At 38.4% G+C, this 19,689-nt stretch overlaps 1 protein-coding gene across 1 annotated transcript in view; it reads left to right on the top strand.

The window, feature by feature from the left end:
- LOC150091576 (poly(A) RNA polymerase gld-2 homolog A-like) overlaps nt 1–19,689 on the top strand; it is a 359,740-nt gene that overhangs the window by 331,641 nt on the left and 8,410 nt on the right. The window contains exon 12 of the mRNA XM_090384638.1: nt 8,808–8,923. Coding sequence (XP_090240764.1) covers nt 8,808–8,923 — 116 coding nt within the window. The remainder of the gene's footprint in view (nt 1–8,807; nt 8,924–19,689) is intronic.

Raw genomic sequence — 19,689 nt, 5'->3', positions numbered from 1 at the left:
TTTGAAGAATTACATCATATTGTTGATACAGAAACAGGGGAAAAAAGATAATACTACTCCTGAAAAAGTGTATTGTCATAGTACCTTCTTGGATGTGTACTTGATCTGGTAACAAAACTTGAAGGAATATTATCTGGTGGACATATGAGCTGGTGAGAATCAGAGTGGTGTAAGTCAAATTTGTACTCTTTTGAGTATTTTAATGTTTTTATTACCCCACCACAGAAAAATCAAAAAACATGATGGAATTTCTTAGTAACTGTCACTGTTGTAGCAAAAGAGTCAAAATACCATAGAATATAACTAAAATAAAAACATTGAAAGAACTTTTTTTTTTTTTTTTTGAATTGCAAAAATTACTTATGCCACTATCTATTATTATTATTGCTTTTTATGTTATTTCTCCCCTACTGGGGGTTCCACCTCGTGACGGGTATTACCACCAAGTACACAGAGTGATTGTTGTTATGTCTGGTGTTACTGTTGGTCGAGGAACTCTCTGACTATCCTACAGGTGTTCAGGATTGCGACTTTCTGGAGTTCCTTGTAGGTGTTCGCTGGGAGACCTATCTGCTAGGCTGTTATGTAGGGTCTTTGGCACGGTTGACCTGGTTGACACGATGATCGGGATGATCGTTACTTGTTGCATATGCCACATCTCTTTGATCTCCTGTCTTAGGTTCTTGTACTTCCTGATATTTTTCCCCATGGGTTTTCTGTAAGTTGCCAGTGTTGGGTACCACTATGTCAATTAGATAGGTAGCCTTTTCCTTCTTGTCCACAAGGGTTATGTCCGGTCTGTTGTGTGGGATTGTCCTATTTGTTATTATGGCACGGTCCCAGTACAACTTGTGGGTTGGTATCTCTAGTAGTGCCTGGGGTCCTTACTTTCAGTGTGTGTGTGTGTGTGTGTGTGTGTGTGTGTGTGTGTGTGTGTGTGTGTGTGTGTACTGTGTCAGGGTGGTTCCCAGGCAAAAGCCCATCTCCACCTAAATCATTTTAAACAGAAAATCTGTAAAGTGGACCTGATAAATAAAAAGATAGCTAAGAAATAAGAAGACAAAAGCACAATTTTGAAGAGGAATAGGAGGGGAAAAAAAAAAAATTTTTTTTTTTAAGTTAAGTTCGTAAGCTAAGTCAAGTGTATAAATGATTTTTGTATAGGAAAGAATAAAAGTATATATAAGAGAGATATGTTTGTGAGTATAGTATGTTGTTTATGTCAGGTCACTTTGCCATCAGAAAGCAGCTGGACTTTTCAACTGCAATCTGATGCCCGGACCTGGTACTATATTTAAAAGCTGGAGCGCTGAAGCACAATTGAACACTCAACAGAGAAAGTGCAATACTATTGAGTGCCAGCTGTCCAGACTTGGGCCGCCCAAACCCAAGAACTGAACAAAAAAAAAAAAAAACCACTGCAGTGGTCCATGCCCAGGAGCCCCAGACCCGACCAAAGGCTTTCATGTCTGAAGCTCCCAAGCCCAGATGCAATCAATGGAGATTCTGGTTGTAAACAGCCAATTCAATGTCCGTAAGGTTTCTTATTATACATCTTCTGGAAAACACAGCATTTGCATACACCTGTAAGGCCTGAAAGTTGTTAACTCCTTGCCTATAATGTTGAAAGGCGTCTTTCAAAAGATGCCTTTCAACATTATAGTAAGGACAAGAAAACAGAATGTGTTGCCAAGTCTCTACCGCTCCACAAGAACACCATGGATCTGGCTCCAACCCCCTAGAATACAATTTATCCCGGAACAACCCGTGCCCTATTAGCAGAAAACTGGTATACATGGTGGGGCAAAACCACGACAACACTGGTTTAGAAATAGCGAAATCTGCCTCTGGAATAATCTTTCTAGTTATCGCTCCCACCTCAGAAGAACTCCATCGGGCTCTCCATATTCCAACCAAACCAGTCCAAATTTGAAGTTTCTCTTCCTTAACGGTAGCCATCAGATTTAAAGACATCCCTAGATATTGGGCAGGGATACCCTTCCTCATCGCGTACAACATTCCTCGGTAAACCACATATAAATCCAAACAAGCCAGCTATCACTTGTAGCGCAACCGTAGACACAGTCTGTGGCGCATTCAAATAAGTCAGCATCATTGATCACTGCAGCGACATTAACTTACGTTGAGTTTTGATCTTAAACACAGCCTCCACCCACACGCCAGCAGCATAAGCGATAACTGGCAGAAAGATAGTTTTGTAATACAAGCTCATAGTTTTTTTGCTAAGTCCCCATTCTCGCCTTGAAATTCTTATAACTGAACAGATAAACTTCTTAATTTTATCGTTAAGGTGTGAAACGTGCAGATGAAACCCCATCCTGTCATCCAGAATTATCCCTAAATACTTGATATTAGACACACAAGGAATTTGTTTCCCGTTTAACACGACTCTAGGTGGACGGTTATAATCAAAATGGTTTTTAAACACCATGAATTTGGTTTTAGTAGATGAAATTTTCAATTTGTTCAGAATAGCCCAATTAGAGAGATCCTCCAGGACATCCTGTATTCTGTGCTCCAACACGATTCTAGACCAACCCAGGACCCCCACAATCAAATCGTCCGCATATGCCACGTGTATGCAGTTTATAGCTTGAGACTTATTTAACCACTGGTCCAGCACGGCATTCCAAAATATTGGACCCAGAACTGATCCCTGTGGACATCCACGACCTACATATTTACTGTACATCAAGTGCTTCGCACATACCTTAACCAGTCTCTCCCTAAAGTATGAACATATAACTCCGTATAAATAATTGTCACAACCAGACCTCCTCAAAACATTCATAATGCTCTCCCACCACACAGTATCAAAAGCACCTTCAAAATCCACAAACACAACCAAAACATACTTCTCAGGAGAAGACCTCACATAATTAATTAACGTCAATATCGCCTCCTTGGTTGAATGACCCTTCTTAAAGCCAAACTGAAAATCCGACATAGCATGACCAGCAGTTAGGACCTCAACTATTCTAGGAAGCAATAACCTCTCAAACAGCTTACCCAGGTTAGACAGAAGCGAAATTGGCCTGTAAGCTCGAGGACTCTCACGAGGCTTACCCGGCTTGTGTAAAATCTTGAGAAGAGCTACTTTCCACGATCTCGGAAATACACGCTCCAACAAACATTTATTAAACATATTTAACAAGACATCTGGGCAAATCTCGAAAAACTTCAATAGTATTTTGTTTTCTAGCAAATCCAAACCTGGACATTTTTTAGTGTTCAACCTCGCAATAGCTATACCGTGCTCCAACCTCGAAAACAAACCTATCTCCGACGAACCATCATATTCCAAATTATTCCGACGTATTCTAGCCTGATCATCTGTATCCAGCTCTGGCTCATCTTCAGGAAAAAGCTCTCCAACTATCCGCTGAACAGTACTATACCAATCATCAGTCTCTTCCCCATGGGTCACCACGGTATTGTAGATTTCACCATGTACTAACTTATCCCGTGATAATCTGTAAATCAGACCCCAAGGGTCCGAATTACCCACCTCCTTTACCAATTTCTGCCAGCATTCCATCTTGGCACGAGCAATTTCTCTATGATACTGTCGTCTCAAAGAACGATAACTCTACATCCTGTCCAGACAAATGCCTGCCTCGCTGCAACATTTTTCTAGCCCTCATCACCCTTGACCTCGAAGCAGTTCTACTGACCACCAAGGCACCGGGACCACTTTAGATTGTTTTCTTTTAGCACTATGTAGCATAGCTTGAAATAAATGGTATTCAACATGAGCTACCAACTCATCCGCATTCAAGTTATTTAAAGATAATACAAAATCATCATTATATACTGATTTTAAATAATTACCAAATTTATCCCATTTAACTCTTTCCATAGAAAATCTTCTCAAATTACCAATTCCAAAATCCCTCTGCACAGGGTTAGGAGCAATACAAAAAGTAATAGCGTTATGATCGCTGTTTATCAGATCAGAATGCACGTCCCAATTCAATATTCTCTCAGCATACCCAGAAGAAACAATAGTTGTGTCTATATTAGACTGTCCATAACAGGTAGAGAATGTAAAAGGCTTATCAGGCAAATTCTGTACGCTTAAATTATGTGATAGGATCAAGTCTTCCAAAAGAGATCCACGAGAATCAACTACACCGCTATGCCAAAAATGAGATTTAGCATTCAAATCCGCAGATAATACCAATCCACCTTCAGCATATCTCGAGCAAATCCTATCCAGACGATACAAACAAACCAGAAAGTCTGCCAGAGGAGAACAATACGCAGAAATCAAACAAAAAGAAAAGTCCCTCAACGCCACAATTGCACATACTATATCTGCAGAACATTCACTAGTAATAACAGTCAACACAATATCCCGATTTAGAACTACAATTGCTGACTTTGGAGGAGCATCCGAAGCAGCAAGAACTCTGCATGATGACGGATACCCCACAACCTTATATACAAGTTCTCCCACTTGGGCCGTATAATAAGGCTCCTGTATGCACACTAAATCAAAATTACCCTCAAAAGCTGCAACTCGAATTTCGTCAGCTACAGCACGAGACCACTGTCCATTTATCTGTAAAACTTTTAAACCTTTACGATAATTTAAGATCTCTGTGTTAGATTGCAAATAATTATTACTACTGATTATATGTTCTTCTGTCTGTCATCTCTACAACTCGGATATATTCTGGACATTTACTATCTCGCACTGAGTGATCATATCCTCTACCTCTCCTCTTACAGTTGATACATTTAGGGGGACTATCCTTGTTGGGACACTCGGCATAAATATGACCACTATTAGCACAGTGGCCACATGTCACTGCATTATGTGAACAATTCTGCGAAGAGTGACCATAGCCAAGGCAGCGAAAACACTTGCCAACCACAGTAAATTTTCTAAAACGGTGTGATCCAAAGCCCAAAAAGATTCTGTTGTTCTTAAACAAACATTTATAAAGACGTGGGCTGAATCCAATGATCCAGTTTATGACATTAGTTCCAGAGCCCGAACTAAACCGAAAGGAAACTTCTTGATTAACCTCCTCCTGAGTGACATTATAATCCTGAAAGTTTTTGTAATACAAATCCTCCAAAATATCCTGTTTAGTAAAATCCTTGGGAATTCCATCCGACAAACCTGCATGTTTAAAAGTTAAATTCTCAGTTATCTTACTTACAGCTTCTTGGCAAGTTGTCTCCAAAAGTACTGCTTTATTTCGCAAGAGACGAATACTTTTAATTTTCATGTTTTTATATTCTTTTTTAATCTCCTCAGTCACTGTTGATTTTACGCTCTGACTCGAGTCAATCTCAGAACCCTTGGTTGGACGAAAAATAACAATATTATTAGGATCAGACTGAGATTCAGGAGTTCTAAGAGCAGGTCCACGAGTACTCTCACGATCCCCTGCTGACTTCAACAAAACCTGTTCATCCGCCACCGGCAAACCACCTCCAACAGCCTTTGCAAACATTTTATACCTAGGATTCAAACTCCCAGCCACAGTTTGCGTCTTCACCAAGTTGTTAAAAAGATCAACACGAGTCTCAAGCTCCGCAGAGCGAACCTTCAAACGTTCATTATCTACAAGTAAAGTCGTGGTCACAGCCTCCAAGTCCACCCAGAAACCCAAGATATGACTAGAAGCAGCTCCCGTGACCCCACAGGATTCAGAAAACAAAAAATCTGTGAGAGCTTTTTTAACTTTAGATACCACGGAACATATTCCTAAGACCTCCGAAACCTGTCCTGAAACAAGATCATCATCAAATGGGGAACTCAATATCGATTCCCATCTCTGAGTCGCTCCCATACCCCGATTCTTTTCAGATGCAGGCGATTTCAAAGAAGCACACACTGCAACCTCCTCAAGCTCCACTGAAGCGGATGATTCCACAAGAAGCTTCGGGGGGGCAAACCACATTCTCAGTGTGTGTGTGTGTGTGTGTGTGTGTGTGTGTGTGTGTGTGTGTGTGTGTGTGTGTGTGTGTGTGTGTGTGTGTGTGTGTGTGTGTGTGTGTGTGTGTGTACTGGTTCAGGGTGGTTCCCAGGCAAATGCCCATCTCCACCTAAATCATTTAAAACAGAAAATCTGTAAAGTGGACCTGATAAATAAAAAGATAGCTAAGAAATAAGAAGACAAAACATATTTTTGAAAAGAGAAGTAAAGTAAAAAAAAAAAAAAATTTTAAGTTAAGTTAAGTTCATAATCTAAGTTAAGTGTATAAACAAAAAATTTTGAATAGGAAAGAATAAAAGTAAATATAAGAGAGATGTTTGTGAGTGTAGTATGTTGTTTATGTCAGGTCACTTTGCCATCAGAAAGCAGCTGAACTCTTCAACTGCAATCTGATGCCCGTCCCTGGTTCTGTCTTTAAAAGCTGAAGCACCAAAGCGCAATTAAACACTCAACAGAGAGAGTGCTAGACTGTTGAGTGCCAGCTGTCCAGCCTTGGGCCGCCCAAACCCAAGAACTGAACAACAGCCGAACAAAAAAAAAAAACCCACTTAAGTGGTCAGTACGGTACACTTTCTTCGATCAACTGGTATTTCCTTGTTAGCTTCTGATGTATTATCCTGGCTACCTGGTCGTGCAGTTATTATTATTAGCCATATGGTACAAGGAAGCCTGAGGCTTATGCTGCACCAGCCACAAAAAAAAATTTGAGTAACCCAGAGAGAGAGAGAGAGAGTCAGCAGTAGAAGGAAATCACTAAGGAAGAGAAGAATGATGATATCCAGCCCAGGACCCTGGATGTGCCAGGCCCATACTCACCAGAGCATATTTTAGTTTTATTAACCTTAAAATACGATAGTGGTGTAAGTCACTTTCTTTTGCAATGTTTTTAATTTAGTAATCCTCTGTGATGTAACAGTGACAGTTACTAAGAGATTTCTTTGTGTTTCCTGATTTTTCTGTGACCAGGTACTGTCTTTGTAAAGGATAGAAAAGAATAGTACTTACATGAAAATCAGGAAACATGATGAAATCTCTTAGTAACTGTCATTGTTATAGTAAAAGAGTTGAAATATCAGAGAAGATTGCTAAAATGAAAAACATTAAAAAATATGTTTCTGAAACGCAAAAATGACTTACACCGCTATCATATTTAAGGCTAATAAAAAATGAATGAAGAAAATATAACACTTTATCTTAATTTGTATGTGAAATAAGAAAAGCACACAAATTAGAAAATATATTTTAATAAAACAGAAAGGAAATTACAACATTACAGAATTCTATCTGATGACTTAAAAGTCTATCAGACAGAATTTAGAACAGGTTTAAAAACCTGTTCTTCGTGTAAGTCTTAAAGGGCCCCCTCATCTTCTGCTTCCTCACAGAAGAAATAAATGGCAAGAGTTCCATCACATTCATTTTCTTAAGCTTCATTACTGAGTTGTTGTTTTTTTTGTGTGTAATCTAAGTGTAAAAATCTTAAAGGGTCTCCTTGTACAGAATTTCAGAAGGACGAACTTTTTTTTTTTTTCATATTGAATGCATTGTACATTTAACCAGTTGAATGGCATTTTTTTTTTTTTTTTTTTTTTCACCTAGTAATGCTTTTTTTCTAAGGGTGCTGTAGAAAAACTTCAGGGTGCATTCTACAGTTAATAAATTTTTTCTAGTGATGAACTGATACCATCTTCTCTATTTTAATACTTTGTTTTTTATTGTCTACAGTAATAAAATTACACTTGAAACTGCATGAATATAACTAAATTCAGTGTAATTTGTTTTACTAAACCTAAAAGTTTTAAAATTGCATAAATGTGATTTCCTCAAATGATCAGAACTACTGTTTTTAAAAAAATATGTAAACATAATATAACCTGACATTGATTTACACTACTCTTTCTAAACAGTTTCTAATTTTCATTCAATATGATAATGATGCATTGCTTCCTGTGGTCAGTTGTGGACTTACTGACCTAATTCACTTGCAAAATAAAAGGAAGCATGGTTAAGGAATATATGGGTGAATGTAAGTCTTTTTTTCTTTTTTTAATTGATGACTTACGCACTGATTCTCACGAGCTCATATAAATTTCATAAATTAGCCATATCTACAGAAGATATATATCTTCAGCTTAAAGATTCACTGCCACTTATATTTGAGAGAGAGTCCATTCAGTGTCATAATTTTCGAAATGTTAAGAAATAACAACATTCCAAAATTTTGTAATTAATGATTGAAATGTAAACGTCTGGAATTCGTAAAAACACACACTTTAGAGCTGAGCTGTAAATCAGAACAAACTCAAAATGATATTGAAAGTTTATTCTGTGTACATAAATTATCCTCAGCCTAGCAAAAAACAAAAACATGTGGCAAAATATAAACAGTAATGAATCATTGATGCTAATAGCCCAGAGTGTGGTGTGCTGACAGAATTGAGCAATTCATGTGCATTTACTTTTACTTTTACACTACTCTTACATTTACTTTTACACTACTCTTATGCTGACTACTTAAGAACAATCCCCTATATATGCATTACAGCACTTGGGGTACTATTGAATACATATGCACAGTGATGCAGCAGACATGCTGAACTGCTATATAGCATTAGAAGTCTCATTCCTTTTAACAAAATGCCATTTTATGTAAATGATGAATCGTGCATAGACATGATTCCAAGACCATGCATGAAACATTCTGATTCTCTGATTGTTCAGCTGTTGAAATCTTTGAGAGGTATTAGTTTTTGGCTGTTATCTTCTCTTTTCAAACATTATATTTGATGATAATTTTTTTTTTTCCTTTCATTTTTTTCCCTTTCATTTCAGTTTTAATAATGATGCCATTTCTGTTCGGATGGGATGTATAATTCCTAAACATGTGGCAGCAAATTATAGGTCAATCAAGAATAAGCGTGGTCAGTGGAAATATATTGGAATAGAAGGTAATAATGCTAATTTTCACTTATGGATTTGTGCAAAATACTCTTTAACTAGCTGTTCAAATTTTTCTCAGGTGAAAGAGAATATATTTTTAATATAGTAATTTAGACATTCAACAACTTTTATACTATAGTAATTTACCTATCAAAAATATTTAATTGTAGTAACTTAATATTAAGATATCTGTAACTTGATAATAAATATTATTGTATTACAATAATCATTGGATATGAAAAGAGTTATCTGTTCAAAAAAAAATAGATCTTTTGAAGCATTATATGAAATAAGATAAACAAAGCTATAATTACCACTTTGTATTTTATATTCTTCAGAATTTCACAGAATGCATTGCAAATACAATGTGGAGATTTTGGTTAGGACAAATAGTGACTTAATTTGTTTAATTTCTGTAATTAATATTTTTAAGCTTAATTCTTAAATTTTTTGTAAGAAGGAATCATTCTATAGCATTTATTCAAAGGGTAATCTAGTAGATAATTCTAGTTCAACTGATTAATCACAAAAAAAAAAAAAAAAAAAATGAGTAGTAGTAGTAGTGGCAAATGATGCAAGAAAGCAAGCTTATATAGCATCAATCAAAAAAAAAAAATCACACACACACACACACACACACACACACACACACACACACACACACACACACACACACACACTTCACCCATCCATACCCTCCAATCATTCCTTTAGGGGATGGGGTTTCCATAAAAAAAAAAAAAAACATCTACGCCTATTCGAGCAGACCTAAAGGTCTGCTGGAATAGGTGTAGATGTTTTTTTTTTTATGGAAACCCCAAACACAAGAGGTATTAGAACCTATAGTACTTAGTACAGTGCGTGGGCTGGGGGTTAAGGGGATGAAAGAAGATATTTGTTGACATTCAACTTCTGTAGACTAATTTTCAGGAAATACATAAGAAGGAAGGTTGTTCCAGAAAACTGCAATTGAATGAATAAACGCGGAAGATGGAAAGTTTGTTCTGTGAGTTTGAAGTTGGACAGTAAATGGATGTTGGCTGGTGGTGGCATGTGTTCGGACTGTTTTTAAAGATAGAGCGGGAATTACAGAAGCCAATTCAGAAGAACATTACCCGTGGAAGTATCTGTAGAAAAGGCATGCAGCAGAAACAGTATGCCTATGAAACAGCGAGTGGAGAGACTGTTAGAGAGGAGTCATTAATTAACCTAACTGCCCTCTTCTGAATGGAATTTAGAAGCCTGAGAGAGGTTTTCGGGGCACCGCCCCTGATGTGAGAACAATATTCCATGGTAGGGTAGATTTGCGATTTGTACAGAGTGAACAGCTGTTTGGAAGAAAACTAATGCTGAGAGCGAAAGAGAAAACAAGTTTTTTAAATGCAGGGGAAGCAATATTTGTAATGTGCTTGTGCCAAGAGAGATTAGAAGTCAGGGTAATCTCTAAAAGAGATATATCAACTTGCCTAGAAATCGGAGTGTCACCAAAGATGAGCATAGGAGCAGAAAAATCCTTTTTGCAAGATATAAGACAAGACTGATTTTTAGAAGGATTGAAATCAACTAAGTTGTATTTGCCCCACTGGAGATCGGCATTTAAGGAATTGGTAGCGGATATTCGAGAAGTTGAAGCTGATTGAGCAGGGCAAGGTTTCTCAAAATGGAAAGTGGAATGCAATCTGCTATCATCGGCAAAACTATGGATAGGATTTCCAGTCAATGGAAGAAGGTCATTAATATACAATAAGAAAAGAGTGGGAGAAAGAACTGAACTGTGGGGGACACCGGCATTAGTGGAGAAGTTAGTAGACAGAGAGCCATCTACCATCACCCTCGGTGAGCGATCAGAGAGAAAACTGGATAACCAATTACTAAAAACAGTTGGCAAACCATAAGATGGAAGCTTGTTTAGAAGACCTTTATGCCAAACACGATCAAAAGTCTTTGAGATGTCAAGAGCAACTGCTTGTGTTTCACTGAACTTTTCCATTGAATTAGTCCATAAATGGGTAACATAAGCCAGAATATCACCAGTGGATTCACACTGATGGAATCCATACTGGCGATTGTTGATCAGACGGCCTATCCGTAGCCTAGTGGTCAGGCGTGCGGGTGCACGTGCCTTGAGTGATAGGCGTTCAAGCCCTTGACTGCTGAATATGGTGCTGTTTCTGTCTATCTTGTGAACTCCTCTGGCCGTTTGGTCGTCTCGGAGTATAAAGAGAAATTTTATTTCTTTATCTGTCTGTGGCTTTGTACACAAAGGGATGATCATCTCCTTATCTCTACTGGCAAAGTTTCTGATTATCATTGACAAAACCCCATGAACTGTAAGTTAATTGGTAAGTTAGCATTAGCAAAGGCACATGATGCAAGAAAGCAAACTTATATAGCATCAGCGAAAAAAAAAAAAAAAACTCTTATTTCGGCCATCCAGTCACTCCAAACGTTTGTCAAGTTTTCTGCCTTGTATCTATTTAAGCTATCAACTTCTACGACAGATGGGAGTTTGTTCCAGCAATCAACCACCTGCTGGCTAAAGGCAAACTTTTGCACATCTATCCTACAACCGTCTTTCCTCAATTTGAATGTATGCCCTCTCAGACGATTATTCTGAGCAAGAGGAAGAATTCCATCAGACTTGAGCATGCTCAACCCATTCAAGGCTTTATACACTTCAATCAGATCACCTCGCAGGTGCCTAGTCTCCAGACACTGTAATTTTCAAAACTTAAGCTTTTCTTCATAAGAGCAACCTTTTGTTCCATTCACTAATCATGTTGCCCTTCTCTGTACTCGTTCCAACAGCTCTACATCCTTCTTAAAACGAGTCCTCCAGACCTGTATACAGTACTCAAGGAGTGGTCTGACCATTGCCTTATACAAGGGGATAATCACCTCCTTATCCCTTCTAAAAAAATTCCTGTATGTAATTGACAAGACTCCATGAGCTACTCTTGCAGACCATCTGCACTGCTCAGAAAACTTCATATCTGCCTGCACAATTACCCCCAGGTCCTTTTCATTCTCTACCACTGTCAGTGTGGTACCACAGAGTTGATACGTTACTCTGGGATTAATTCTCCATTATGTAGTACTTTACATTTGTCAATGTTAAACTTCATTTGCACCTCTCAGCCCATCTGCTCAACTTTTCTAGATCCTGTTGCAGCAGGGTACTGTCATTAGTATCATTAACAACCCTGCCAACCTTTGTATCATCTGCAAACTTGGACATTAAGCCTGACATATCATCATCAATATCATTTATAAATACAGAAAACAAAAACGGACCCAACACTGAACCCTGAGGGACTTCACTAATAACATTAGTCCACGAAGAGCAGTGTCCAGTGATTACTACTCTCTGTCTTCTCCCACTCAACCATCCCTTTATCCATAGCAGCAATTTGCCTCCATTGCCACACTGCTCCAATTTTGGAAGCAGTCTTCCATGTGCAACAGTATCAAAGGATTTTCTAAGATCCAAATATATGATATCAAATTTATTCTTTGCATCCAGTTCCTTTGTGACTACATCATAGTATCCAATCAAATTAGTCAGACAAGACTTCCCCTTAACAAACCCATGCTGTGTCTGAGTTATACTGAAGACTTGTCTAGATGATCCTGCAATGCTTCTTTAACCACTGCCTCCATTAATTTCCCTACAGCAGAAGTTAAACTAACTGGTCTGTAATTACCTGTCTCCCTTTGATTTTCCTTTGTGGATTGCTGTCACATTTGCACATCTCCAGTCCATGGGTACCACCGCTGAATCCAGGGATGCTCTCATAATTATGGCTAAGAGTTTGCTTACTTCCTTTGCCACCTCCTTTAATATAACTGGATAGATTCCATTCACCTCAGGTGCCTGTCTTGTGTTTATCTTCAACAATTTCTCCTCCACTTTACTCTCAGTTATTACAAGATTATCTAGCTTACTGACAGAGTTGAATACACCTCTGGCATTCCTCATGTGTGAATGTCGATGCAAAATATTCATTTACTTTGTTAGCTACTTGAACAGGATCATCAACAGTTGAGCCATCGATATCAAGTGGACCAATCAGATTCATCCCCTTCCTTCTAGAGTTTACATAAGTAAAGAACTCTTTGCTGTTTTTCTTTGCATCCTTTGCCAAAGATTTCTCGTAATCTTCCTTTACCTGCCTCACCTCCTTTGTAACTTGGTCACAGACCAGCTTATATCTATCATAGGCTTCTGTGTCACATGTTAATTTATATGTATCCCATGCATTTTTCTTCTCTGCCATATGTCTAATTAGTTCATCTAACATCCATTTAGGCCTAAATGTTGAACAATATTTCTTTGTTGGTATGAAAAGCCTAGTAGCTTCCAAGATTAATTCTTTGAATGCTTCCCATTTTGAATTTGCTGTTGGTAACATCATCAGTTGATTCCACCATATAGAATTTAAATACTGTCTCAGACCACCATAGTGACTTTTATGAAAGCAAAAACCCTTCCCTTTACCCTTGGTGGTAGTTACCTCTTTGAGTAAATCCCACTTCAGCACACTGTGATTTCTGCCACCTAGTGGTTCCTTTATCTGCAGATTCTTGATGCATGAAGAATCATTACTGGTAATCAGATCAAGAGTGTTACTCCTTCTTGTTGCCTCCCGAACATGCTGCTGTAGAAAACAATCATCCAATAAATCCACAAAAGCCTTGCTAGTATGTGAGTGACCAACCCACAAATTCCAGTCAATATCCGGGAAATTAAAATCCTCCATTATAAGACACTCTAATTTACTGGCCCGCTCTATTTCTCTGCACAATTGCTCATTATACTCATCAGCTTCATTAGGCCTATAACACACACACACCTTCTCATGTTTCCTTTCCCAGTTCTTATGTCACACCAAACAGACTCAACATTGCATTGTCCACCAACATCAATTGGATGCACTTCCTTAGAATTTATGTGTTTCTTAACTAACAGCATAACCCCTCCTCCCTTCCTGTCCTGTCTATCCTTTCTGTACACATTTTACTCCCCAAATTCCAGTTCTGCACTGCTTATGTCTGTGTGACACCATGTCTCTGATATCCCAACAATATCTGCCTTTGATGTCTGGACTAGCACTTCAAGCTCATCGAATTTATTAATTATACTCCTAGCATTGGTGTACATGCAAGTATGCATGCACCTGTTTCTGCTCTTTGTTGCCCTAACACAGCCCATGTATTTATTTGTTCCACTATGACTCCAAGCAGTCCTGGAAATTCCCATTGCCTTGCTTTCCAGGCTGCTGCTCAATTGCATTTCAATAGAAGTAGTGCAAGAATCACTTTTACCTGTGCCAGTGGCTACTGTTAATCTATTAGTCCGTGTATCCCTCCAAGCTAGCAGTTTTCCGACCCACCTAACTCTGCCTCGATAGCATCAGCAAATATTCTTGCACCCTTTCTATTTAAGTGTATCCCATCCCTGTAGAAGCAGTCTCTCTTGTTAACTAGCACAGATCAGGCTGAGAAAAATTCTACCCTTTGAGCCTTGCACAATCTCTCCAGGGCCGAATTGCTCGACAAGGCTCTCATCATATACACCATCCAAATTCAACCCTAGCTTGCAACCTTTTTTCATCATTGACCTATACTTGTTAAGTAAATCTGCAGATCTCTTACTCTTAAGGTCATTAGTGCCAACGTGTCAACAATATCACGTTTTGTGCCCTTAAAATATATCTGCTCTAAGTCATCAACTTTTGCTCCTGGCAGACATATCCTGGTCCTGTTCCACTATCCTTTTTGCACAGTATGTTCCCCGTTTCCCTGACAATAGAGTCACCTACAACAACTAGTTCCTTTGGGACCAGTGCATTATGCCTTGGGGGTTGCCGCCGTGTTGCGTGATGTTCAAGTGCAAGCTCTGGCATTGATGTGGGCAGCTGAGAGCTTGATGGGCCTCTCAATTTAAATCCTTCGAGGGCATACACCCTGTCCTTCAAGCTCTCTTATAAGGCCATAAAAATGCCGAGTTGGCGCCTGATTTCCTCGCACTCGTTACATCGCGCACAGGTGCCTCCGTAGCCAGGTGGCAGGAGCAGCAGTGCGTAGCACACGCTTCTTGATTGGACCGGGGTTCGAGCCCGTGAGCCACCAAATACGGAGGATGCAGATAGGTTAGGGAATGACCACCACATATCCCCAGAGCAATATGGCCTTAGTTGCTAATGCTCCTAAAAAAAAAAAGAAAAAAAGAAGAAGAAAAAACCATCGCGCACGCACAAAGACATTCCCCTTGGCAATATCATGTCCCGTTCGTGATTGCTCCACAAACATCAATAAGCAGTGCATTTCAATAGACTGTGATTCAGAGGACAACCGCCCCCCCACTCCCACCCCACTGAAGTGGGGGGGTTGTCCTCTGAATCTGAAGTCCTCTGAATCTGAAGTGCGGTTGTCCTCTGAATCTGAAGTGCTCTGGTCTGAGTCATGATTTCTATTCAAGTTTTCTGCAATACAAAATATAACCCTAAACCTATATCTCAATGCAGTTATAACACTATATATATGTATTTCGGTATCAAATATTATATCTGAGTTATATTCTGTGACTTTCTTATCCCCTGTCAACTTATATGTATTAATTTATGATGTTATGTTTATAATAACTAGGTCGCTATATTTATTTAGTTAAAAAAGTACAATTCAGTTGACAATGAAATTTAATAAGATTAATAAATTTTACTGATTAATTGATACTACTATACTCGCTGTCTAATTTTCCGTTAAACCTTACACGTTGTATCGTGTAACAATGGTGGCAAGTTACAAACTGTTAATCTACGGACACAAGGTTACTCTAGTATTACTCTAAGATTATGGCTACCCATTGCATTTATCAATGTGAAACTTCAACTGCAATTTCTCAGCCCATTGAACTAATTTTTCTAAATCTTGTTGCTCGTTATTGTTGGTAAGCACCTGTACAATGCAATGCAAAGCAGTGCCTGCCAATCTTTATATCATCTGTGAACTTTGACATTAAGCCTGATATACCTTCATCGGTATCATTAATAAATATTGTAAACAACAATGGACCCGGCACTGAACCTTAATCACAGTAAATGCTAATTAAAGTCAGATTTCGATTTAACTTCAGACAGTTTATGAGAATCTTATGTGCATTTAATCCTTCACCAACCTTACTTCAGTGTATATTAGTAGTAGCAGATGGTGCAAGAAAGCAAGCTTATACGGCATCAGCCAAAAAAAAAATCACCTGTCCATCCCCTCTAACAGTATGTCTAGTTCTTCCTCTCACTGGCTAAAGGCCAAATTCCACACATCTATCCTGCAACCATCCTTCCTCAGTTTGAATTTATGTCCCCTTGCGTGTAGTATGAAGAACTCATGTGAAATACCTTGTATTTTTCAATATTAAACTTCAATTGCCACTTCTCAGCCCATCTGACTAATTTGTCTAGATTTTGTTACAGTAGCACATCCAGACTATTCTCATTAACCACCCTGCCAGTTGTATCTTTTCAGACTTAGATGTTAAGCCTGATGCCTTCAGCAATATCATTAATAATAATATCAACAGTGGGCCCAGCATTGAACCCTGGGGACACTATTAACAACGTTAATCCAAGAAGAGCAGCACCAGTTAATAACCAGTTACTATTATCTTCTACCCAGCCATTACTTTGTGCATAGCAGTAGCTGCAGAATATGGAAACAGAACACAAAAAAATTTAAGTGCAACATTATCAAAAGTTTTTCTGAAATCTAAGTATATGATGTCAGAATTAATTTTTGCATCCAGTTCCTTTGTTACTGCATCATAATCTATAACAAGATTGTTCAAACCCTAACATTGGTCACCCCTTAACAAATCTGTTCTGTGGCTGCAGCATAATTGCATTCCTGTCTAGATGGTCCTTCATTACTTCTTTATCCATTATTTTTCCTGGAACAGAGGCCAATCTAAAAGCTCTTAATTAATAAATTTACACCCTTTGTAAATTGGAGATACATTCACATATCTCCAGTCCATACTGATTTCCCCTGAACCCAAGAATGCTCTCTTAATCATGGCCAAAGGTTTACTTCCCTCCTTTAATATAATTGAATAGATTCTATCCACCCCAGGTGCCTTTTTTAGGTTTAGCTTCAACAGTTTTGCATCACTTTCCTCTGTTATCACAAAATCATTCAGCTTCCTGTTAGAATGATTTAAAGATGTAACTATTGCATAGAAATTAAAAACGAAGACTATGCAGTTGCATTTGCCAAAGCCTTTTCCCTTCCATTTGGCAGTAGTTACATCTTTAAGTAAATCCCACATTGATCATCTAGAGCAGTGGTTTTCAACCGTTTTTTAATAACGGCACCCCTAAGAATTTATTTTATTTTGTGGTACCCCTACTCAATTTTCTTCCCGTTAGATCCAATTCTCTCTCTGTATATAGTTGTTGGGTGCCTTCTACTCTGGCGCGCCTCCGTAGCCAGGTGGGTAGAAGCAGCAGCAGCAGTAATGCATAGCACACACTTCTTGTCTTGATTAGACCGGGGTTCGAGCCCGTCACCACCAAATACGGAGGATGCTGAAAGGTCAGAGAATGACCACCGCATATCCCCGGAGCAATATGGCCTTAGTCTAATCCTCCTAAAAACCAAACAACAACAACCTTCTACTCTACATAGTAGTACTTCAGGTCTGTTTTCCTTCATATATTCCTCTTATTACAACTCCCATACCTATTACTTCTGTTCTATATATATATATATATATATATATATATGATAGTTATTACAATAATATAGCTATAAACAAAATTACAACTCACAATACAAATTATGCATATACTGTATATACATAATAAGTTTATTCTTTATATAGATGTACTAAATAAACATCAATTATAGATCACTACAAAATTAACAAGATACCGTACCCTTTTTATAATGAAATAAATATATAAATTTTTAAAAATTATTCCTAAAATAAGGCCTCCAGACTTGTATGCAGTACTCAAGGCGTGAGCCGACCATTGCCTTATACAAAAGTAAATGCTAAGTGGGAAGCATTCAAGGAATTAATCGTGGATGCTACTAAAAGTTTCATACCTATTAAGAAATATTGTTCAAGGTTTAGGCCTAAATGGTTATCAAATGAACTAATGAGACTCGTAACAGAAAAGAAAAATGCATGGGATGCATATAAATTATCAAGTGACTCAGAAGCCTATGGCAGATATAAGCAAGTCTGTAATCAGGTCACAAAGGAGGTTAGGCAGGCGAAGGCAGATTATGAGAAATCTTTGGCAAAAGATGCTAAGAAAACCAGCAAGGATTTCTTTACTTATATAAACTCTAAAAGGAAGGGGATGAATCTGATTGGTCCACTGGATATCGATGGTTCGGCTGTTGATGATCCTGCTCAGATAGCAAACAAACTGAATGAGTATTTTGCATCTATATTCACACATGAGTTCTTAAAAGTTTGAAAATGGCAGAAGATTATCAAATTGTAGCAGGGTGCTTAATGATTTTGTAATAAATGAGACAAAGTGGAGGAGAAATTGTTGAAATTAAACATAAGTGAGGCACCTGGGGTGGATGGGATCTAGCCAGTTATATTAAAGGAGGCGGCAAAGAAACTAAGCAAACCCTTAGCCATAATTATGAGAGCATCCTTGGACTCAGGGGAGGTCCCCATGGACTGGAGATGTGCAAATGTATCCCCAATTCACAAAGGGGGGGGATCAAAGGGTGACGCAAGTAATTACAGACCAGTTAATTTAACTTCTGTTCCGAGTAAAATAATGGAGTCAATGGTTAAAGATGCATTGCAGGATCATCTAGACAAGACTGCAGCAATAATTCAGACACAGCATGGGTTTGTTAAGGGAAAGTCTTGTCTGACAAATTTGATAGGATATTATAATGTGGTTACAAAGGAACTGGATGCAAAAAATAATTTTGATATATATTTGGATTTCAGGAAAGCTTTTGACACTGTTGCACATGGAAGACTATTGTACAAATTGGAGCAGAATGGTATTAAAGGTAAGTTGCTACAATGGATAAAAGGATGGTTGAGTGGGAGAAGACAGAGGGTGGTAATTAATGGGTGCTGCTCTTCATGGACTAATCTTATTAGTGGAGTCCCACAGGGTTCGGTTTTAGGTCCACTGTTGTTTTGTATATTTATAAATGATATTGATGAAGGTAGATCAAGCTTAGTGTCGAAATTTGCACATGATACAAAGGTTGGCAGGGTTGTTAACAACAGTAATGGAAGTGTGCTACTGCAACAGGATCTAGATAATTTGGGCAAATGGACTAAGAAGTGGCAACTGAAGTTTAACCTTGACAAATGCAAAGTACTGCATATGGGTAGAAGTAACCACAGAGAAACGTACCAACTGTGTGGTACTACACTTAAGGTTGTAGAAAATGAAGAAGAACTGTGAGTAATTGTGCAGTCAGATATGAAGTTTTCTGAACAATGCAGACAGGCTGCCAGGACAGGTCATGGGTTTTGTCAATGATATATAGAAATTTTGCTAGCAGGGAGAAGGAGGTAATTGTCCCTCTGTATAAGGCAATGGTAAGGCCACGCCTTGAGTACTGCGTACAGGTCTGGAGGCCTCATTTTAGGAAGGATGTAGATTTGCTTGAGCATGTACAGAGAAGGGCAACGAGATTGGTGAAGGGAATGAAGGGATCCTCTTACCAAGAGAGGCTTAAATTCTGCAAATTGCAGTGGCTGGAAACTAGGCACCTGAGCGGT

The sequence above is a fragment of the Mastigoproctus giganteus genome, chromosome 1, assembly GCF_048544385.1.
Source record: "Mastigoproctus giganteus isolate SK-2022 chromosome 1, ASM4854438v1, whole genome shotgun sequence".
NCBI lineage: Eukaryota > Metazoa > Arthropoda > Arachnida > Uropygi > Thelyphonidae > Mastigoproctus > Mastigoproctus giganteus.
Note: the sequence above shows the minus strand (reverse complement) of the source record. Positions and strands in the feature narration are given on the sequence as shown.